We start from the raw sequence: 22,273 nt of genomic DNA on the forward strand, positions 1-22,273 counted from the left end.
TAAATTATTCAATTATTCAATAATTTTTTTTAACAGTCACTTGTCACAGTCAACAGTTATATTACGTCACTCAACACTCATAGATAACGACACATTTCATCCTCTGTTGGAACGAAAGTGGCTAACTTCTGTCAACTTCGTCTACAAGCACGGATACAAATAAAGCAATTGAAATTGAATTAATAACGATTCTGGAATAAAAAAAAAAAAGATTTTAGAACCGTAAAAAAGCTAAATCTCGATAGTTAGGTGAATCGATTTCTTTCTCCCAGCCCTAGTTACTGTCCAGCCATGTCAGTAAATGTAATGAATGTTTTGTGATCCTTCTCCTGATCACCGTTCAGCCATTCACAGTCTGCAGCTGAGCCGCAGTCACGTTGACTGGTACAGCGACGATGAGGTGTATCTGTACAGTGACGCCACCACGTCTAAGATCGCTCGCACCGTCACGCAGAAGCTGGGCTTCTCTAAAGGTGAGTGGATCCTCTGGAGCTGCATGAACACCGTCATCAATCACAGCCGTATCATTCTGTGTGTGTGTCTGTGTCTGTGTCTGTGTGTGTGTGTCTGTCTGTCTGTGTCTGTGTGTCTGTGTTTGAAAAATTATGTTTAAGACTATCCAAACACATGGACCTCCAAAGACTTGCATTAGTAAAGAGCGAAAGCTTTTCTGGTACATGCTTACTATGTTTTTGTGTCCATAACATTTTTATTATCTAGTTATCTTTTCATAAAAAAGCAATTAAGTATGTAAAGCTTGTTTCCGCCACAGAATAAAACATTTTGAAAGATATTTGCGATTTTATTTTATTATTTTTTATATATTTTTTTTAATCTCCCAATTGCAAGGTTACATATCGCAATTCTGACTTTATTTCTCGCAATTGCGTGTTATAAACATGCATTTCTGAGAAAAAAATCTAAATTGCGAGTTATATCTCACAATTCTGACTTTATAAATCGGAATTGCTACTTTATATCACATTGAAATTGCGAGATGTAAACTCGCAATTGTGAGAAGTCAGAATTACCTTTTTTATTTTTTATTCTGTGGCGGAAACAAGCTTCCATAATAAAGGTACAAGAGACTGAAAGGTACATAATGTGTAACCTAACCTAGCTACATCTTAACGGGCAGCTTTCGCCACCCACTGTAAAGAGCTTTCGGCACGCCCGTGATGTGCAGAGACCCACACTTGGAGATTTTAATGAGGGCGATGTAACTTGGGTTAGGGATCGTTCCAATTCCGATTCTTATCGATTCCTAATTTCGATTCCAATAAAAAACAACTTCGATGATATTCACATTTATTTTAAGTCTTATTGCAAAACATTTCATTGTAGCTGAATACCATGAACAACAATCAACAGGCTAAAGAACACTTACACGGGGAACTTTTGCCTGTGGTTTAAAATTACCATAGAAAAAACATCTAGCCTATAATAACTAATTTAAAAATCAAGCACTCAGAGAAGTAAGCACTCAGTAATAAAAAAAAAAGCAAATAAATAAATTAGCAATCACACAAATAGATACAACTGAATTGAAATGAACAGTGTCTTAAGATTTTCAGCTACAGAAACTGTAATCAAATGTAAAATAACACTGCACTTTATAAATAATAAAATATACATTACAAATACAGTTACAAAAGTTATTCAGTGAAGAACAGTGAGTGGATTTTCTCTTTGTCTTTTGTTGTTTGATTAACGTTATTTTAGTGACGGCAGCAGGAGTATTAGGCTTCTGTCACTTTAAGAGCTGCACTGATTTAATTTACTGTTACACATGCGTTTCCTTTGTCAACGGTTTACGTTCACTTAAGACATAACTGACTGTGTTTACGAGGATATTTTTACATTTTTGTGTGTATTTGTCCGTTCAAGTACCCTGGAAATCCAGAGTTCTCGCAAGAGCACAAGTTGAATTTGCTCAGCGAGTTTCTCTGGTGTCCAGTAATGATGCTCATTAAATATGCCCCTCGATCTGAGCTGCACCAATCACATCGGGTTATCTGATATAGGCGGGCCAGGGGCGAGATGACGACAGCGCTGTGACGAAGTCATTAGTAAACATCGCAAGATGGCTATGGATGAACACCAGTTGTTTGACACGGCTTGGGCCGCTACAATGAACGAGTGAGACTTGGCTTTTTAGCTAAAAGAGGAACAGAAGACGGCGCTCGAATCGTTCCGTTGCAAGAAGGGCGTTTTTGCTGTTTTGCCGACTGGATACGGCAAGAGTCTAATCTACCAGTTAGCTCCGCTGCTAGCTAAGCGTATGGGCTTATTGTTGTGATTGGTCGTAGTGTTATCCAATTGCGTGCAGTGAGATTTTCAAATGCACGCTTGGTGCCGCCCCTCGAGCTGGCCGAGTTTCATTAGTCGACGCCAGACCATTAATCTTTCAGATTTGGGTCTGGATTTCCAGGCTACTGTACCAGCACATAAAAGAGTGCGGGTCTTCTTGCGCTTGAATGGTTTAAAGTCATATTAAAATGCACACATGGAATCGAAATGAAAATTTTATAACGATTATCATCGTTATCATGACCTTAAGTATCCAATTCCAGAATTGGAATCGATTCCCAGCCTTAGTTGCAACGAGAGTGGCCGTGTCCTTCAGCTGTCACTGTATTAGTAAAACAGCAGTGAGTAGGGCTGCACGATATTGAAGAAAAATGCGATAACTCATTTAATAATGCGATATGCGATACGATAATGCTTAAAGTGTGTAAAATAAAGTTAAATTATCTTTAAAATATATTTAAAATGATATAACCAACATGTGTTTCACATTCTTTTGTGACAAGAAAACATCCCTACAGCTTCTGACAGTGAACATCAGTGTTTTACTGTAGCATAAGAAGAGTTATTTTAACATCAGGGGTTCAGGTTATCCTACATTAGGGTTATTTAACAACAGAAGCTGAATAATCAAATGTAAAAATAAAACACTGCTTAGTTTTCACTGTATGAATTAAATATATACTGATTCTTATTAAAGCTACTAAAGTGATTCAGCCAAGAGCAGTGAGTGATTTCTCTCTGTCTTTTGTTCATGACCCCAGTTATTGCAAGCGGTGGCGATAGGCATATCACGATTTATACATTTGCGATATTTCTATAGTTTGTATATATTGTGCTGCCGTATCAATTATGAAGGACTAAAAATGACAGAACGAAAAATAAATAAATAAATAAATAAAAGTAGAAATAAATATATAAATGCAGAAATAATAGTGAAAATAAATACATTTTGGTAATATAAATGGCTATTTCTGTATTTTTACATTTATTTATTTATTTATTTATGCATTTCTATATGTATTTATTTATGTATTTATACATTTATTTATATATTTATGTATTTGTATGTATATTTATTTATTTATTTATTTATATATTTATATATGTATTTATTTCTACATTTATTTATTTCTACATTTATTTATTTATGCATTTCCACATTTCTACATTTATTTATGTATTTCTACATTTATTTATTTCTGTATTTCCACATTTCTACATTTATTTTTCCCTGCGCCTGTATGCTAATTGACCTATGGCTAAGCCACGCCCCCTCCACTCACTCGGACAAACAGTCAACATTCGGTAACAGGCGCTATGGCAGCTGTCACAGTAGGAGATATTTCACAGGAGGCAATTGATGATTTTTTGGAGACAGAAAGATTATATATCATCTCGATGTCACCAAAAGGGCCTTAACTATGCATTAGAGGGTTATATTAATAATTTTATTGTTGAGAGAAGGTCGATAAGCTTCAGCTCCAGACAAAGATTTACAGTTCACAGTGTAAACGTTATAGTTTGGTGCTATTTCGCTTCAAACACTCGCTTTATACGCGCGTCCTATTCGCTTTGGATTCAAAATGTTCAAGTGTCGAACTAGACGCGATACGCGCGAATTTGATGCTCTATTCGCGTTTGGTGTGAGCGCAGAATAATGAACAGGCTGCGATGTCAAGATTGCAATGCTGGAATGTGTGTGTGTGTGTGTGTGTGTGTGTGTGTGTGTGTGTGTGTGTGTGTGTGTGTGTGTGTGTGTGTGTGTGTGTGTGTGTGTGTGTGTGTCAGAGAGAGAGGGGCGCGGGCGCGATCGAACAGTGGAAACATAAAAACATACTCCATTTTGTTCATACAGGACATCATTAAAACTGCAAAGTGTTTAGCCTACTTATATTTGTGTAAAACACAACATTGTGCTTTTGTCAAACTGTAAACTCTTGACAAACTGTAACCTACAACTGTCACCCAACCAAAATCACACACACACACACGCATACACACACTGTTTAAAAGCCAAAATGACAAGAAAAAAACTTTTATTTATTTATTTATTTTTCGTTCTGTCATTTTTAGTCCTTCATAATCAGTGACTCTCTCTTAACGTGTGTGCTGTGATTGGCCCAGCCTCCAGCAGTGGCACCAGACTGCACCGCGGTTATGTGGAAGAGGCCTCGCTGGACGACAAACCCCCTCAGACCACACACATCGTGTTCGTGGTTCACGGCATTGGACAGAAGATGGACAAGGATCGCATCATCAAAAACACTGGCATGTGAGTCCTCAGGAGTCTTCAGGGAGATGGATTATAGTGTATTAACTGGGAAAGTATTTAGATCAATCTGTTCAGGTTCATTAAAGATATTCGGAGCTTCTGTTCTTTTTTTTATTATTTATGTAAAATATTGTCCTCATATTTTGATTGTTTAATCAAACTTGTAGGGTCATTAAAAACAAATATCCCCTCTGGTTATATAGATATAATATATATCTATATGAAGTATTGAGTTGTAATGTAATTGTAATGATGTATCTTTCTTTTATAGAATAAAGAAACAATAAAATAAAAATATTTTTGTCAAAAACATTCTAATGATCATCTCTGATTAATAGTAAATTGGAAAAGTGGCTATTTTCGAAACTAATGGCATGTTAAGATGCTTATCAAGTAATATTATAGTATTTAGAAATATTTTGAATTGATTTTTATTTGTATTATATGTTCATGTCCTTTTATCATCTATTAGTTTAATATTTCTTCTTAGCTTTAATTTATTTTTTATTTCAGTTTTAGTGATTTAAGTACTTGAACTTAAACTTTTAGTTTCCAAGGCAACATTTTCTAATTTTCGTTTTTTAAGTATTTTATTTCAGCTTTATATCAGTTAACATAGTTAATAATTAGCTTTAGGTAATAAGTCAATAAGCATTTTTAAATACTACTGAAAGTGTGCACAGTTTGAAGGGGAATGTGATATTATTCTGTATGAACTCATGTGTGTGTGTGTGTGTGTGTGTGTGTTCAGGCTGCGGGAAGCGGTGAGGAAGATGGAGGAGAAGCACTTTGCTGAGCAAACAGAGGAGCATGTGGAGTTCCTGCCGGTCGAGTGGCGCTCGAAACTGGCTTTGGACGGCGGTGAGACTATAAAACCACGTGTCTGTCTGCGTTCACTCTCTGAACAGCTGCTCTTATCACACACGCTGTCCTTTTACCTTTCCTTCACACGCACACACACTGTTTTATATGATGGCAAGAGAATATAATATAGTTCATCCTCTCTCAGCTGTGCAAACAAGGCAGCTCAAACAGTGGCGTGCGTTAACGTTAATAACGAAATGTTGAGTGAGCTGTTCAATCATAGTTTGTGTTCATGTTTTCAGACACAGTGGAGTCGATCACACCAGATAAAGTGAGAGGCCTGAGAGATTTACTCAACAGCAGTGCCATGGACATCATGTACTACACCAGCCCTCTCTACAGAGACGAGGTGAACCACATCTTACCTTTCATTCGCTCTTACATTTTGGCATCACTTTCTCTCGCCCACCGAGTGGAAAAAAGAGTGAATTTTCAGTGTGAATGTGCAAAAAAACACACAAAACGCATCTAAAACGGGAAAGAGCTTTGCGATTGACTTACAACTAGATTTGACAAGAAATCTGAGGTATATATTCACAGACTGCTGAAAGCTACAGAACAGAGAAACACATTTATCGCTGCAGTTCATAGAAACAACTGGATCCAGGCAGCGGAGGTGGATTTGCGGTTACCGTTTTGTCAATATGCTGAATTATGGGGTAAAATCATACCCTAGATATTGTATTGTTATATATTGTATTGACAACTTATCAATAAAATATTTACTATCGTATATTCTGCATAATTGGATGTTTTTAAATAAACACTAGACGCGTTTCCATTACCCTTCAAATTGCGCAAATTGAAATTGCGAATTGAAGATACGCCCAATGGAAACACGACAATTTCGCAAAAAACTCGCATTTATCGCAAAAAAGTTTTACGCTCATGAGGACGTTTTTCAGGCAATTCGAAAAAGGAATATTTCGCAAAACTGCAATGGAAACAGTTTTTGCACATTTACAGTCACCTGACGTAGATGACGCGGTGTGTTTGGACAGAATACGAGACAGAGCTCTTTATTAAATTCATAAAAGACAGAAGAATTACAGGAATACTGGATTCTAAACCTCAAATAAATGCCACAATCAAGACCTCGAAGCAGAAATGAGGGAGAAACACCCAGAAACTCCTCATATGTGCCGTTCACAAGTATAATAAGGGTCATTTCTTACCATTAATGCTTGGAAAACACACATACGTCTCCTTCCATTAATAATAATGGCTAGTGCACTGGCTGGGATTAGAACATAAACCCACCAATGTCCGTCGCCATGGTTTTTGGAATGATTTTACTTATCGTGAGAGGAAAAATTAAGTTTTAGTCGCATAATATCGGTTAATGGAAACGCCGTCATTTCGAAAAAAAAATTTGTCGACATTTAGAAAAAAATCGCAAAAGTTTTGCGCAAATCTGTAATGGAAACGCGCCTACTGACGATATGATGATCTATTTAACATTGAAATAAGTGATCACGTGGATTTAGACCTATATTGTATTTATATAAAGTGTTCACAGACAAATTTGCTTTATGTATTTCCTCGGCGTCGAAATCAGGCTCATATAAATATCAGGAAACACGATTCCTGCTGCATGTCGATATCCACGGATCACTGGATCTTTGGTAAGCTGTAAGGAACACTATATCGAGTCCAACCTTTAGTTTAAACTGGTAATCATTTGTTTTACTTGCGTTTTCTCAGTTTCCCCTGTTAAATCCAGTCACGCATCAGCTCTTCTGCCACTCAGTGCGGCTGAGGGAGTGTGTTCCCGCGGGAAAGTGACGCCCATGCATATATACAGTATAGCTGACCAATCAGGTATTTTGTTTATATTATATGCTAATGTTCATCCCTTGCAGATCACTAAAGGTTTGACGCAGGAGCTCAACCGCCTGTATTCTCTCTTCTGCTCACGAAACCCTGAGTTTGAGAGGAAAGGCGGGAAAGTGTCCATCATCTCGCACTCGCTGGGCTGCGTGATCACCTTCGACATCATGACGGGCTGGGACCCAGTGCGCTTCTGTCTGCAGGAGCATCACGACCAGCTGCAGGGGGAGGAGCTGCACTGGACGAGTTACGAAGAGCGCCTCCTGCTGGAGGAAGTGCAGCTCACCAGACAAAGGTGCCGCTGGGTCACACGTCTAAGATCATTTAAAGCATGTCATCATGTCGATTACAACATATTTATATAGCCCTGTTCGCAATACACATTGTTTCATAGCAGCGTTACAGTAGTGTTCATTTTATTAATGAAACTATGATGAAAAAGTTTGGGTGACTAGATGACCGACATCATTGAACACTAGCTGTGAATATATGATCATGCATTATTGTTGATGAGACTGACACGAGATCTAGTTTTTATACACTTCTAAGATATCTATGTTTTCTACAACAAAAAAAGAGCTGGAATTTTTTTTATATTTGACTGTTTTTAACAAGTCTCTGAGCTTTCATGCTTGCGATTGCCAGATGTCAAGAGTTTAAATCCTCTAATCAGAACTTTTTGTCTTAAAGTCCACGTGTAGTCAATAATTGTATCCCTTAAAACTCATCTTTGATCACCATCTTTGATTTTTTTTTTTTCTTGAAAAGGCCTCTAGCTTGAATGTAACTCGACACCCTTGCCTCATTTAGTATACGCGGTTCTATGAATATGCAAATGAGCCCCGCCTCCACTCACTCACTCAGCTCAGAGATCCACTGGTTGACGATCACACGTTGATCTGATTGGTTACAAGGTAGTTTGTGACGTCAGAAACACCAGCGATTTCAAAGCGTGTTTTTGAGACTGTCTTTGGTTCACTGCAGTTTTAAGGAGGAAATACTCAGCAATGGTGTCGACTTATGAATTTACACATGATTTGTCTTAAAGCGTATTAAAAACACCACATAGACACATAAACAACATTAAAAGCTGGATTTTCACCACAGGGAGACTTTAAAAGGATATATTTTCTTCCCAGTGATTTACTTCTTATGTTTGCAATCTGGCAACCACGCTCTCACACATCACTCTCTATACACTGCAGGAAAAGCATAGATGATCTGAAAACACACACACACTCCACTGAGATATTCTGTTCAAATGAAAGTGTAGCAACGGCATAGTAAAGCCCTAGCATTGTGAAACTGAGTTTGGCATAGACGAGCAGCACTCACTCTTCAGAAAGTGTCAAAATCTAGTCTGGTAATGAATCAATGTCTGTGACAGGTTACGAGAAGTGCAAGATCAGCTTCAGGGCCTGAAGGCATCGAAATCTGCACCCTTCCCTACGCTAAAGTTTAAGGTGATGTAACAAACATAAACATGGTGATCCGCTCAGATCACCTCCATACAGTCACACCAACATTTATTCAGACACCTTCAACATTTCTCACATTATCACAGTTTATTCGCTATAGTTCAGAAAATGGTAATAAAATATGACCAGAACTCAAAGTTATCAAATCAGTTGATATTTCACTGGTTTTGTCCGTCCTTCTGTTAGACTGTCTCACACATGAATTATGTTGAATATCTGTCAGCTGTTAAATTTAACTACACAATTAGATAATACCAGTTTAGCTCAACCAATCACCAAGCAATGCTTCATTTTGTTCAGTCTGTGTGTAAAAAGAGCATTAGCAATTAAACCAAAAACACTTAAGAAAACATGATCAGGTCAAAGTGTCTGAATCATATTTGGTCCCAAATGTTTATAAATGTTACTGGTAGTCACTGTATGAAGAATATTTGGGTATAATATGTCACAGTTTACTTTATTTTGCTCTCCTCACTCGCATAAATGAACTATAGCGTCCTGCACACACTAGTTAAATGATATCTGGTGTCTGAATAATCGGTTTGACTGTATAATGAAGCTCTGTAATTAATGTGCAGGTGGAGAACTTCTTCTGCATGGGCTCTCCTCTGGCTGTGTTCCTGGCTCTGAGAGGGATTCGGCCCGGGAACACCGGCGACCAGGACCACATCATGCCCAAGTCCATCTGCCGACGCCTCTTCAACATCTTCCACCCGACAGACCCTGTGGTGAGACGGCCACACCACATCTCCATCTTTCACTCAGAGATTCCGGAAAATACACGGATAATGTGTCCCGGGATTTGTCCAGGGATCGTTTGATTTTGGTTCATTCACACTGCCAGTGATTTTCCGGAATCTGTGAGTGCGTTCACACACATCCCGTAAAGATACCGTAAAGACACGTGACGTCAGGAAGTGACGTGTTATGTACACCGTTCCACAAAGCTGGCGAGCGATCTCCGCTTCAGCACGGATAGTAAGGAGCTCCTGGTTTCTGCTTCATTTCAGTTTGCAGACATTTTTTCATTCTTTCTTTGTTGATGACGAACACAAACTTTCTTCTAAGAGCAACAGTCGCGCGATTCGCTCATCACTACGACACACCCCTTACGGCAATGGTCCTGGCTAATGTTCACACAGGGCTCGTTCCGGGACTGATCCCGGCAATAGCCGCGTTTCCATTACCCTTCAAATTGCGCAAATTGAAATTGCGAATTGAAAATACGGCCAATGGAAACACGTAATTTTCGCAAAAACTCCCATTTATCGCAAAAAAGTTTTTCCGCTCGCATGAGGAGGTTTTTCAGGCAATTCGAAAAAGAAATATTTCGCAAAACGGCAATGGAAACAGTTTTTGCGCATTTACAGGTCACCTGACGTAGACGACGCGGTGTGTTTGGACAGAATACGAGACAGAGTTCTTTATTAAATTCATAAAAGACAAAAGAATTACAGGAATAATGGATTCTAAACCTCAAATAAATGCCACAATCAAGACCTCGAAGCAGAAATGAGGGAGAAACACCCAGAAACACCTCATATGTGCCGCTCACAGTATAAGGGTCTTTCCTTGTCATTAAAGCTTGGATAACACACATACATCTCCTTTGATTAATAATAATGGCTAGTGCAGTGGCTGAGATACATAAACCTACCAACGTCTGTTGCCATGATTTTTGGAATGACTGATCACGAGAGGAAAAAATGAAGTTTTAGTCGCATAACATCAGTTAATGGAAACGCCGTAATTTTGCAATAGTGTTTTTGAAAAAAATCGCAAATGTTTTGCGCAAATCTGTAATGGAAACACGCCTAATGTTACTAGGTCCCCATCCCGGCATCAATCCCGGGACGTGTTTGCGTTCACACAGAAGGCACTTTTACGGCAATTTCCCGGGATTAAAGAGCTGTGGACTTCTGTGACTTTGCTATTTGTTTGAGGAGAAGGGAATGATTTGCACTTTTGTATTGCAGGCCTATCGACTGGAGCCTCTTGTTTTAAAGCACTATAGCAACATCGCTCCTGTCCAAATACACTGGTGAGTCTTGATTTCTTATTGTTTAAGTATAGTTTATACTAGTCAGGGACATTTATTTGTATGCTTATGCATAAATGTTATGTTTTATTTCCTCTTTTTTTTATTTGTCCTTCTTGTAGAATTGCTTAAAGCAGTGGTTCTCAATCTTTTTGTCTCGTTGTCCAACACTAAATTTGAGCCCCGTATATATATTTTTAACTTTGTTGTAACTCTTTTTAACAGAAACTGGGAGTGTTGGTGTATTAAAATGAATTAACCACTATTCAGTTTGTGATTTCAGGATGTTTAAAGGTCCCATTGCATGAAAATGTCACTTTATGAGGTTTTTTAACCTTAATATGAGTTCCCCTAGCCTGCCTATGGTCCCCCAGTGGCTAGACGTTTTGATGGGTATAACCCAAGCCCTGGGTATTTTTGAGAAAATGAAAGCTCAGACGGGCGAATCTAGAATCTTCCCCCTTATGTCATCATAAGGGGAAAGGTCACCTCCCCTTTCTCTTCTTTGCCCGCAAACAGAATTTGGCCGCCCATGAGAAAATGAGCTGCGCGAGCGCGCTATTGGTTTTTCCTCGAGAGACATCATGGCTTGCTAAACGAGCGAAGCATGGCAGTTTCTCAGTGTTTGGATGTACAAATGAACAAGGACATCCGTCCTTCGGATGAGACGTAAAACCGAGGTCCTGACTCTCTGTGGTCATTAAAAATCCCAGGAGGTCTTTCGAAAGAGTAGGGGTGTAACCCCGGCATCCTGGCCAAATTTGCCCCTTGGCCTCTGTCCATCATGGCCTCCTAATCATCCTCATATACTGATTGGCTTCATCACTGTCTCCTCTCCACCAGTAAGCTGGTGTGTGGTGAGCGTTCTGGCGCAATATGGCTGCCGTCGCATCATCCAAGTGGATGCTGCACATTGGTGGTGGTTGAGGAGATCCCCCCCCTTCTATGTAAAGCGCTTTGAGTGCTGAGAAAAGCGCTATATAAATGTAATGAATTATTATAAGTATTTTTTTAGTTCCTTCATCCGAGCCTCTGAAGAACCAGTGGGTTATGTGAACTTCTGATGTGCAAGTTAATTGTTCAAGTTCAGACAGATAATCTTTCTCTCAAAGTCGTTCAATACTGTTTATGCATCAGTAAATCAAGCCAGTGACTAAACGATCAACTTCACGTCGTTTCTCTTAGTGGGATGAAAATAATCTTATTTAAACTGTGATTAATATACAGATAGCGATCAAAGAACAATCCCTTTCCAGTCGCCCAAGCTGTCAATCACACAGCGCGAGTTTATCTGGACACTTGCCAAAACTCGTTATGAAATCAATGACGCTGTTACGCTGCACAACGAAGCTCTTGCTGTACTTACCTCATGTTTGCATTGGTGAAATCATTAGTGCGTTGCAATAAGATCTTCATTCACGCGATCAACAGGCTGTCATCTGCTCAGTGCTCATCACTGCACCTTTTATGTGATGGGAATAGATCTAAATACTTTAAAAAAAACTTCTCACTATTCGTTAAAGCAACACCATGTAGTTTTTCAACCTTCTTAATATATTTCCAAGAACCTTGTGATGGTACATCGACTTACAATAGGTTGAATGACACGTCTGCCATAGCCTGACGGGGTCTGTATCGCTTTTACTGGCACTACAGAACTTCGGGGTTCGGGTAGTAACCCGAGCACAAAAAGAACTACAAAATTCGACTGCTTTACGGCATACGTCACTTCCCCCACCACCCCCACCCCCTCAAATTCGGACGTGAGAGCCCAACTAGCGTTTGTTTGCCAGCTGGTATAGCGTGTGTAAGTTGTTGTCATGGCCGAAGCAACAACGAAACCGAAGAAGGCAAAGGTTTTGTCGGAGGAGACTAGGATGTGACACTGAAGACTGGAGTAATGATGCTGAAAATTCAGTTTTGATAACAGGAATAAATTACAGTTTAAAAATATATTCACACATGTATTCAGTTATTTAAAATAGTAATTTTTTTCACAATTTTACTGTTTTTACTCTATCTTTTGATCAAAATAATGTGAGCAGAAGACACTTCTTTCAAAATCATCATCATCATAAAAAATAAAAAAATTACAATCTTTTGACCAGTAGTGTATATAATAATATTATTATTAATTTAAATAAGTTTGTAAGTTTGCTGTGGGCCCCAGACCCCTGGTTGAGAATCACTGGTTTAAAGGTTACATTTGCAATAATTCTGTATGTTGGGATTTTCTGATATGATTTTGATGTTGTTTTGAAGGTGTAACACTATCAACTCCAGTCCATATGATGAGATCAGACCCACATATATAAACGTCAGTAACGACACGGAGAACAGTCCCAGCACCTCACCTGTCCTGGCCAGTCGACACTACGGAGAGTCCATCACCAGCCTGGGCAAGGCCAGCATACTAGGTACATCTGACTAATGCGTCAACAAGCTTCTCTAGGTCTCAGACAGAAAGGATCTGATTCTGGCAGTGGGCTGATTTAGTAATGGCTTCTGAAGCTTAGATCAGAATCCAGGATGACACCAGGATTCCTGACCTCATGTTTAGTTTTTAGACCCCTGGTGTCAAGATAAGCATATACCTTTACTGCCAAATACAGTGACATCTGTTTTTATCTTTATTTAACTGAAGAAAGTTGTGGCACATCCAGCTGTTAAATCCAGAGTTCTGTCATGAAACTCTAGCGCAGACTGATAGGTCCTTTAACTGAATCCACTTGCAATCACACCATTCTGTATCCACCTTATTCCTGACGACCTTACGAGCATAACCCGTTGAATTATGGGTGGCACTTCCGGTTTGGGGAACTTCCATTAAAAAAAGCTGAAACGAATCATTTCAAATCATAAGGTTGCCCTACAAATAAAGCTGATCCGTCAGTTTGACTCAATGCACTGTCAATTTTCCTTCATGATTTATTTTCAGACATCATGAGAATAACGTTATACTTGATATTTTAACATGACATGTTATGACAAGAATATCTATGGCAAGAGCTCTTTTCAGTCGCTGCTTCTTTTCCTCGTGATTAGTTTCTTTTTTCCGTTTGCAATCCGCTGTGAAAGTATGAAAAAGGACAACATATCCTGCACATTTGTGGTCTGTTCTGCCTAATTTAATTCACAATATATTCAATTAATAATTCACTGGAATGCACGAAGAATCTCTCGTTATTCTCCTCAAATCCTCACGTCTCTTTCCAGGTTTGTTTTCACAGGTAAATGCAATTTATTATCTGACAAAATGACCGAAACCACTTTGAAATAGTATCACGTAATGCTGAAGTTAATGAACATGTTTGATTAAGGCAACATAAGTTACATAATACAGATATGTATATTACTACAGTGATATTTAACCCGTCCGTTATTGCTGTGGAAAGACTCGCGCTCTTGGGGTTGTTTGGTCTGTTGAAAGTGCCTTGTTGAGGCTTTCACACTTTTAAATTTCCTTTTAATGTTCGATGTTTGAAGGGTGAGTAGATTAATGTCATCTCGGTGTGACACTTTTTTAACGTATTGCGTTCACAGAGCGAGCGTTTCACTGATTGTTTACAGCTTAACGGAAGTTACACCCGTAATTCGTGCAAAGTGTCATGGGGCGTAGGAATAAGGTGGATAGGGCACAGCTGATTGGTTCCTGCTGTATCAGTAGCCAATGAGCTCGCTGCTCAGCCTCCAAATATTTGTTAGCATTTGCTGAAGCAGTGCAGTGTGCTTTCAGAAGCCCTCCACCTTCCCCAGCTCCACCTGTATAGATCTGCTACAGGTAATTCATGTACGCTATATTGTAGTGTTGTCAAAGTACCGGTACTTCGGTACCAAGTCGGTACTGAAAATGTGTCGATACCAGCATTTCTGTAGTAACGGGTATATTCGGTACCCACTAATAGGAGCTGCTTTAAGTCGCTTCCGTGTTTATCTAAGTGTGGGGCTCCAGACTAACTTTTTTACTTGGAGCACTGTAGCTGATATATACACGATATATATAGTGTCTGTATATTAAACTGCAAAAAGACTATTTAAATATTAACCCTGCATGTTCTGCTTGTCTCTGTGTGAATGAATGGCGCAGACGCGCGGTTTCATTTACCCCACACACACACACACACACACACACACACACACAAACACACACACACACACACACATTTTACCATTTAATTTGAGAAAAAACTATCGTCATATCGTACACACACAGAAACGTCAAAGGTCTTCACGGCAACCCGTCAAAATAAAAGTTCGGTTTAACTTGAAGAAATTGACAGAAATAATTAGGCTACTGTACAGTAGATTTAGCCACGTCTCCATGGGATTTTTGTTTTATAAGCAGTATTTACGTTTAAACAGCATGTAGCCTTTAATGCTTATATGTATTATATACTTATGATTACCGTCATAAATAATGTCATTGAATTTAATAAAAAAAATAAAATAAAAATAGTTCCAACAGATTTTGCTGTGGTACTGAAATTGGTTCCGAGAACCGTACAATTTTAATGGTATCGGTACCGACTACTGGAATTTTGGTGCCGTGACATCCCTACTATATTGTACAGCAGCAGCGTGTCTCACTTGCTCACAGCAGTGTGTCGTGTATGTATTGACAATAGCAAGTCCAGTACTTGCTCTATAGCAATAGCAATAACAGCAGAAGCATAGCAGATTTATTCCACCAAGACCAGACATAGATGTCCATTACCATGCCAAACACCCTGAGAGTTGTCATGACTGAATTTCACGTAAGCACTGGCACAGGGAGTTTGGTGACGGAGATAGGTAGATATGGGTGTCTTCTAGGGCTGTAATCTCCCAGTCGATTAGTTGATTATTTGGTCGATACGTTCTGACTCGACCAAAATTCTGATTGGTCGATTTTTTGCCGCGTTCATTTCAGCAGTTTTGCCACGTTCATTTCATCAGGTGGAAAGCACTAATTGCTAATGGGGGTGTTTTCAGAGCACCCCTGTTTCACAGGTAACAGTCTGTCTTCAGAACACCCCCCTTGACTTCACTTCTTTTGGATTAGCCCAACCCACTGGAGAAGAGAGACAGATTGAAGAGAGTAGGCTACTAGAAGGTTTGCTGAATATTATTTATTTAATTGTGAGAGCGTTTAATTCATAGTCAGTCAGTCCTCTTCTACCATGTCAACAAAGACATCGGCAGTGTGGCAGCATTATTTTAAAAGTTAATAGTCTATTCGTGTCTCAGCCGCGAAGCTGAGCCCCACAGAGCGGCTGAAATGATAACGTTAGTGTCCGTAAGTTATTATAATACATATGACAAAAACAATTGTCTAAATTATGTTGTATATTCCTCCAAAGTTCTTGTGATGATATCACTAGTTGACAACATAGTACTATTTTCGGAAATCCAGGCTCTGATATTGCGCAGGTGCACGTGATGCAGCGCTGTCAGAGCCGACAGACTCGTGTGTCAGACTCATTTCAGTGAGGTCAAAAACGATTTAATATACTGCAAATAGCCTATTCATTTTTTATGTTTATTTATAATTCATTTAGGCGGACAACAAGGCTACCAAGTACTGTGCACAGTGCGCAGCTAATTAATTTAACCTTTTTTTTCTAACGTAATTTTTAGTCGATTTTTTGTCGAAAATGTCAGGACCTCAGTCGACCAAGATTTTCTTTGGTTGATTACAGCCCTAGTGTCTTCTGCATAGCTGAGATGAGCAATATTGTTGTGTTGAATTATTTGGCCTAGCGGGAGCATATACAGACTGAAGAGTCGAGGCGCAGGGACTGAACCGTGTTTAACTCGATGTGTCAAAGCAGTCCAGTCAGATTCATAACTGCCTATGCTCACACGGTTGCCTCTGAATATGAGCTGAATACTGGCCTTCCCAGTCTGTTGAGGAGTGTGTTGTGCTCAACAGTATCAAATGCAGCACTGAGATCTGGTAATACCAACACAGACATTTTACCAGCGTCAGCATTTAGCCAAATATAATGTTATATCTCACTCAATGCTGTCTCTGTGCTCTGATGTGTTCAGAAACCTGACTGGAAGTTGTCCAAATAGTCATTTGAGTCGCTCATCTGATTGAAAACAACCTTCTCTATTACCTTGGCAATGACGGGGAGATTTGTGATAGGTCTATAGTTCAAAACTGCTCTTTTTTTTTAGATGAGGTCTGACAACGCCAGTGTTTAAAGTCCCCCTGTAGTCAATCATTTTATCCCTTAAAACTCATCTTTGATCGAATTATCATATGCAAATGAGCCCCGCCTCCACTCACTCACTCAGCTCAGAGATCCACTGGTTGACGATCACACGTTGATCTGATTGGTTACAAGGTAGTTTGTGACGTCAGAAACACCAGCGATTTCAAAGCGTGTTTTTGAGACTGTCTTTGGTTCACTGCAGTTTTAAGGAGGAAATACTCAGCAATGGTGTCGACTTATGAATTTACACATGCTTTGTCTTAAAGCATATTAAAAACACCACATACACATATAAACAACATTAAAAGCTGGATTTACTTTAAGGACCTTGGGGAAATACCTAAAATGTTGTAATTTATTTCTAGCTTTGTTTTCTGCCACATACATTCAGCTTTCCTGCATCTACATAGAAGTCTTAAAGAAGTTGCGTTAAGTCTTTTCTTCCCTATTCTGCTGTATATCCGAGTGAAACGCTTCTGGAACAAGAACAAATGTGGGCGGGGTTTGATTGTGTCTGTGGGGAACTGATTGGATGGTTGTGGTTTGCTATTGGCTGATCTCATGTGAGTGACAGGTTATAGCCCCGCCCTCGTCATCAGAGAAGAGAAGAGATGCTGCAAGAGGGACTGATTCTGATTCAAGATTACCAGGAACAGGAATTCGTTTGAAAAAATGATGTGGATGGATAAATCATTTATTATAAATACTGCAATTTTCCATAAAAAAATATATTCAAGTTTGAGTTCATGGGGACTTTATAGGCAGCAGCAGCAAAAAAAAAAAGAGAGATACTGTGAATTATGGCACATTTTAGAATGAAAAACATGTAACTGGATCACAGATGTTCACACACAGTAACAGTCCCAGTGTTGTCTGCTAATCTGTACCCTGGTGTTTGTGCAGGTGCTGCGAGTCTCGGCAAGGGCATCGGCGGGATCTTGTTCTCCCGCTTCTCTCGCTCGCCCAGCCTGCCGTCAGCCGGGGATTCTGGGATGTGTGACAGTGAGGACAGCCAAAGCACTTTTTCATATTCAGCCATATCTCCATCCTCGTCCTCCTCTTTATTCGATGCAGCAGGTGTGTACAGCCAGCGGTGTGTGTGTGTTTGATGTGGTGACATGATGAAGCAAGCTGTAGTGTGAAAGAAGTCAATACTTCCTTTCAGCAAGGATGCGTTAAAGTGATCAAAAAAAGTGACAGTAATGGCATTAATAATGTTACACAACATTTATTTTTCAAACAAATTCTGTTATTCTAACTTTCTATTAATCACAGAATCCTGAGGACAATTTTGCACAAAAATGTACACTGATAATAATCATAAATGTTTCTTGATCATCAAATCATCATATTAGAGTGATTTCTGAAGGATCACGTGACACTGAAGACTGCAGTAATGATGCTGAAAATACAGCTTTGATCACAGGAATAAATTACACTTTACTGTATATTCACATAGAAAACTGATCATTTTAAATTTGTAATAATATTTCACTGTTTTTACTGTATTTTTGATCAAATAAATGCATCCTTGGTGAGCAGAGGAGACTTCTTTCAAAAATATATAAAACATCTTAATTATTCCAAACTTTTGACCAGTGTATATAAATATAATCACAACTCTAAATTAATAATCTAAATTAAAATGGTAAAAACACACACAAAAAAAACATATTTTTTTCTCTCTTAATAACTATTTTTTAAACACAGTTCTTGAACATTCTGAAATCACAAATTGAATCGTGGTTAATTAATTTAATACACAATATATTCACACATATATTCCGTTTTTTAAAATGTTAATTATTTTTCACAATGTTACTGTATTTACGATCAAAATAATGCCACCATAATAATAAAAAAAATATATATATATATAAAAAAATTATTATTATAATAATAAAATATATATATATATATATATATATATATATATATATATATATATATATATATATATATATATATATATATATATATATATATATATATATATATATATATATATTTTTTTTTATTATGGTGGCATTATTTTGATCGTAAATACAGTAACATTGTGAAAAATAATATATATATTATATAAAAAAATATATAAAAATAATATATATATATGAGGCTCAAATTTAGTGTTACATAACAAGAAAAAAAGATTGAGAACCTTTAAACAATTAGAAAAAAAAGGGAAATAAAATGTAACATTTATGCATAAGCATACAAATACATTTCCATGACTAGTATAAACTATACTTAACAATTCAAACTTTTGAATCTCAGTGTGTGTTTGACCTAAACCCTCATCCTTCCCTCGGCTCAATGTGACCCTTTTATTTTTTCTATTTTTTTTTTAATTGAGTGTTCATCAGAGGGTCCAAGACCTCATGACTTTTGTCGCACTTGAACCATGAATACATCTTTTTTTTTTTATTCTTTTTTTTTTTGTATGGATTCGAGAGTTTTGTGGTTGAAATTTTTAAAAGTAACAAATCCTTCGCTCGCGGGTCAATTTGACCCCCTTAGGAATGAATGGAATGTGAGGAATGCTTCAGGACACATAGAAAAACCTAATAATGCTCAAAATTCTAACTAAAAATGCTCAAACTTGACCAAAATTTTTATTTTATAATGAATACATGTATCTGAATGCATACTGAAGTAAACTGCCTTTAGGACCCAGCGGAACTGCTCATTCACTCCATATAGAGCTATAACGCCATCTAGTGGCTAGAGGCATGAAATATCATGTTATATTATTATTTTTTCCACAAGAGGTCGCAAACACACCCAATGTAAGATATTTAGAGCTGAACTAAAAGGGTTAGGCATGAAATTGTGAGTTATTTTGAATTTAAGTTGAAAGAATGTGAGGAATGTGCTTAAATTACTATTTATTGATTGATTCAATCTAGTCATTTAAAGGTAAAAAAAAAAAATTCTCCCAAAAAATTGCATTACAAAATAGAAAAAATATTATCAAAATGAAATATAAGTTTAAAAAAAAAAAAAAAAAAGTAGTATAATTTTATGGCTTGGGGTCATTTTGACCCGCAAGGGAAGGATCATCACCTAGAAATGGCTCTCCTTCTGCTGCTGATTGTGCTTGTTGTGTGTGTGTGTGTGTGTGTGTGTGTGTCCCAGTTGAGATGGAGCATCGCATGGACTTTGAGCTTCGGGAGGGTTTGGTGGAGAGCCGCTATTGGTCAGCTGTGACCTCACACACGGCCTACTGGACCTCCCACGATGTGGCCCTGTTCCTCCTGACCTTCATGTACAGGCATCAGAACACACACAACAAAGACTGACCCCGTCCGGTCCATCCCGAACACTTTAAACAACACTTGGTGCCTCTGAGTCTCTTCCCGAAGCCTTTCCCGTACGGACACAGGCTGGACTATGCAAAGCGCGTTATTAAGAAACTGTAATATTTTTTTTTACATAATGTAAGTCCAAAGAACGTGTGTGGGTCAAATCAATGTCTTTATTGAGTCCGCGGCGCATCATAACTCCCTAATAATGACCGGCGCTTATGGAAATGTCTACTTTTTATAGATATTTTTCTTTTGACTTGAGAAATCAATAACATGCGTAACTAAATGTTTATTGTTAACACATTGTATTTTTATGCAGAAGGACACTTGAGTTTCTCCATTTGTGCCCTCATAACTATATTATTTATTTATTTTATTGACGTGATTATTATGGATGATTATGGATGGCTGGGCACAGTTTCTATAGCCAAATCATTCCAGGTGTTTGTGAGCAGGTTATGAAGTCTTCAGTGAGACGAAACTTGACCTCTGACCTCTGACCTCTGACCTGGACCTTCACTTGTACTGTGTTTTAGCGTTTATATGTGCCACGAACGACAACACTGTTAGAATGTAGGAGCCGGCTCATGGAGAACATGATGCTCAAGACTAGTTTGATGTTCCTCTGAAGCGTTTGACCTTCAGTCACTACAGGTCACATGTTCCTCTTCCTGCACTTTAACTGCAGAAATGTCCAAGATGTGGAGGACAAGAAGAAGAGACATGTTGGAGACTGAGACCATCATGGCTGACGTTATCTGTGTTTATTTCTTTTTGTGCCCATTATACGTGTGTTTCCCATCATAAACTTGATCACATGCTCCTGTGAGCGCGTGTCACACTGGATGTTCGTAGGCTGCACTGTGTGTGTTATTTATAAGTGACATCTGGGACGTTATTTGTCTGCAGTTTAAGAATCACTGAGTCTGAGAAATGCTGATGGTTTTATCCAGAGTGACTCACACAAGAGCAAACAATATTCATAATGTACAGTGCAAACATGGGATATTGGAGGCGTGGCATATAAGATTAAGAGGAGAACGTCTACATAAATCAATAACGATAACTCGTGTATGGACGGATTACACACGTTTTCTGTTTCTGTTTTACAGGTTTATACACAAACAAAGCTAAGTCTTATCAACATCTTACAGATTGGGAATCGTGTGTGTGTGTGTGTGTGTGTGTGAGAGAGAGAGAGAGAGTTTGCGTGTGAGAGAGCGTGTGTGTGTGTGAGAGAGAAAGAGAGTTTGAGTGTGAGAGAGAGAGAGTGTGTGTGTGAGAGAGAGAGAGTTTGAGTGTGAGAGAGAGTGTGTGTGAGAGAGAGAGAGTGCGTGTGAGAGAGCGTGTGTGTGAGAGAGAAAGAGAGAGAGTTTGAGTGTGTGTGTGTGAGAGAGAGAGTTTGTGTGAGAGAGAAAGAGAGTTTGAGTGTGTGAGAGAGAGAGAGAGAGAGAGAGAGAGTGTGTGTGTGTGTGAGAGAGAGAGTGTTTGAGTGTGAGAGAGAGTGAGTTTGCGTGTGAGAGAGCGTGTGTGTGTGAGAGTTTGTGTGAGAGAGAGAAAGAGAGAGAGTTTGAGTGTGTGTGTGTGAGAGAGAGAGTTTGTGTGAGAGAGAAAGAGTTTGAGTGTGTGAGAGTGTTTGTGTGTGTGTGAGAAAGAGAGTGTGTGTGTGTGTGAGAGAAAGACAGTTTGAGTGTGTGTGAGAGAGTTTGTGTGTGTGTGAGAGAGAGAGACAGTTTGTGTGTGTGTGTGTGTGTGTGTGTGTGAGAGAGAGAGACATAGTTTGTGTGTGTGTGTGTGTGAGAGAGTTTGTGTGTGTGTGAGAGAGAGAGAGAGAGAGAGAGAGAGTGTGTATGTGTGTGTGAGAGTGTGTATGTGTGTGAGAGAGAGAGTGAGAGTGTGTGTGTGTGCGTGCGTGTGTGTGTGTGTGAGAGAGAGTTTGAGTGTGGTTACCTGTGTAACGTTATATCAGTGACATC

General features: G+C 38.7%; 1 protein-coding gene across 5 annotated transcripts in view; it reads left to right on the forward strand.

Moving 5' to 3' along the window:
* The window catches only part of ddhd1a (DDHD domain containing 1a), a 35,551-nt gene extending 14,078 nt beyond the window's left edge, over positions 1-21,473 (forward strand). For all 5 annotated transcript variants that reach the window (XM_084392435.1, XM_084392436.1, XM_084392439.1 and 2 more), the window contains 11 exons: positions 345-473; positions 4,435-4,582; positions 5,334-5,443; positions 5,689-5,795; positions 7,309-7,571; positions 8,664-8,739; positions 9,333-9,482; positions 10,731-10,795; positions 13,055-13,209; positions 17,896-18,069; positions 20,128-21,473. In XM_084392435.1, coding sequence (XP_084248561.1) covers positions 345-473; positions 4,435-4,582; positions 5,334-5,443; positions 5,689-5,795; positions 7,309-7,571; positions 8,664-8,739; positions 9,333-9,482; positions 10,731-10,795; positions 13,055-13,209; positions 17,896-18,069; positions 20,128-20,291 — 1,541 coding nt within the window. In that variant the 3' untranslated portion in view covers positions 20,292-21,473. The remainder of the gene's footprint in view (positions 1-344; positions 474-4,434; positions 4,583-5,333; positions 5,444-5,688; positions 5,796-7,308; positions 7,572-8,663; positions 8,740-9,332; positions 9,483-10,730; positions 10,796-13,054; positions 13,210-17,895; positions 18,070-20,127) is intronic.
* The last annotated feature ends 800 nt before the right edge of the window (positions 21,474-22,273 follow it).

The sequence above is a fragment of the Rutilus rutilus genome, assembly GCF_951802725.1.
Source record: "Rutilus rutilus genome assembly, chromosome: 21".
In the NCBI taxonomy this organism is placed as follows: Eukaryota; Metazoa; Chordata; class Actinopteri; order Cypriniformes; family Leuciscidae; genus Rutilus; species Rutilus rutilus.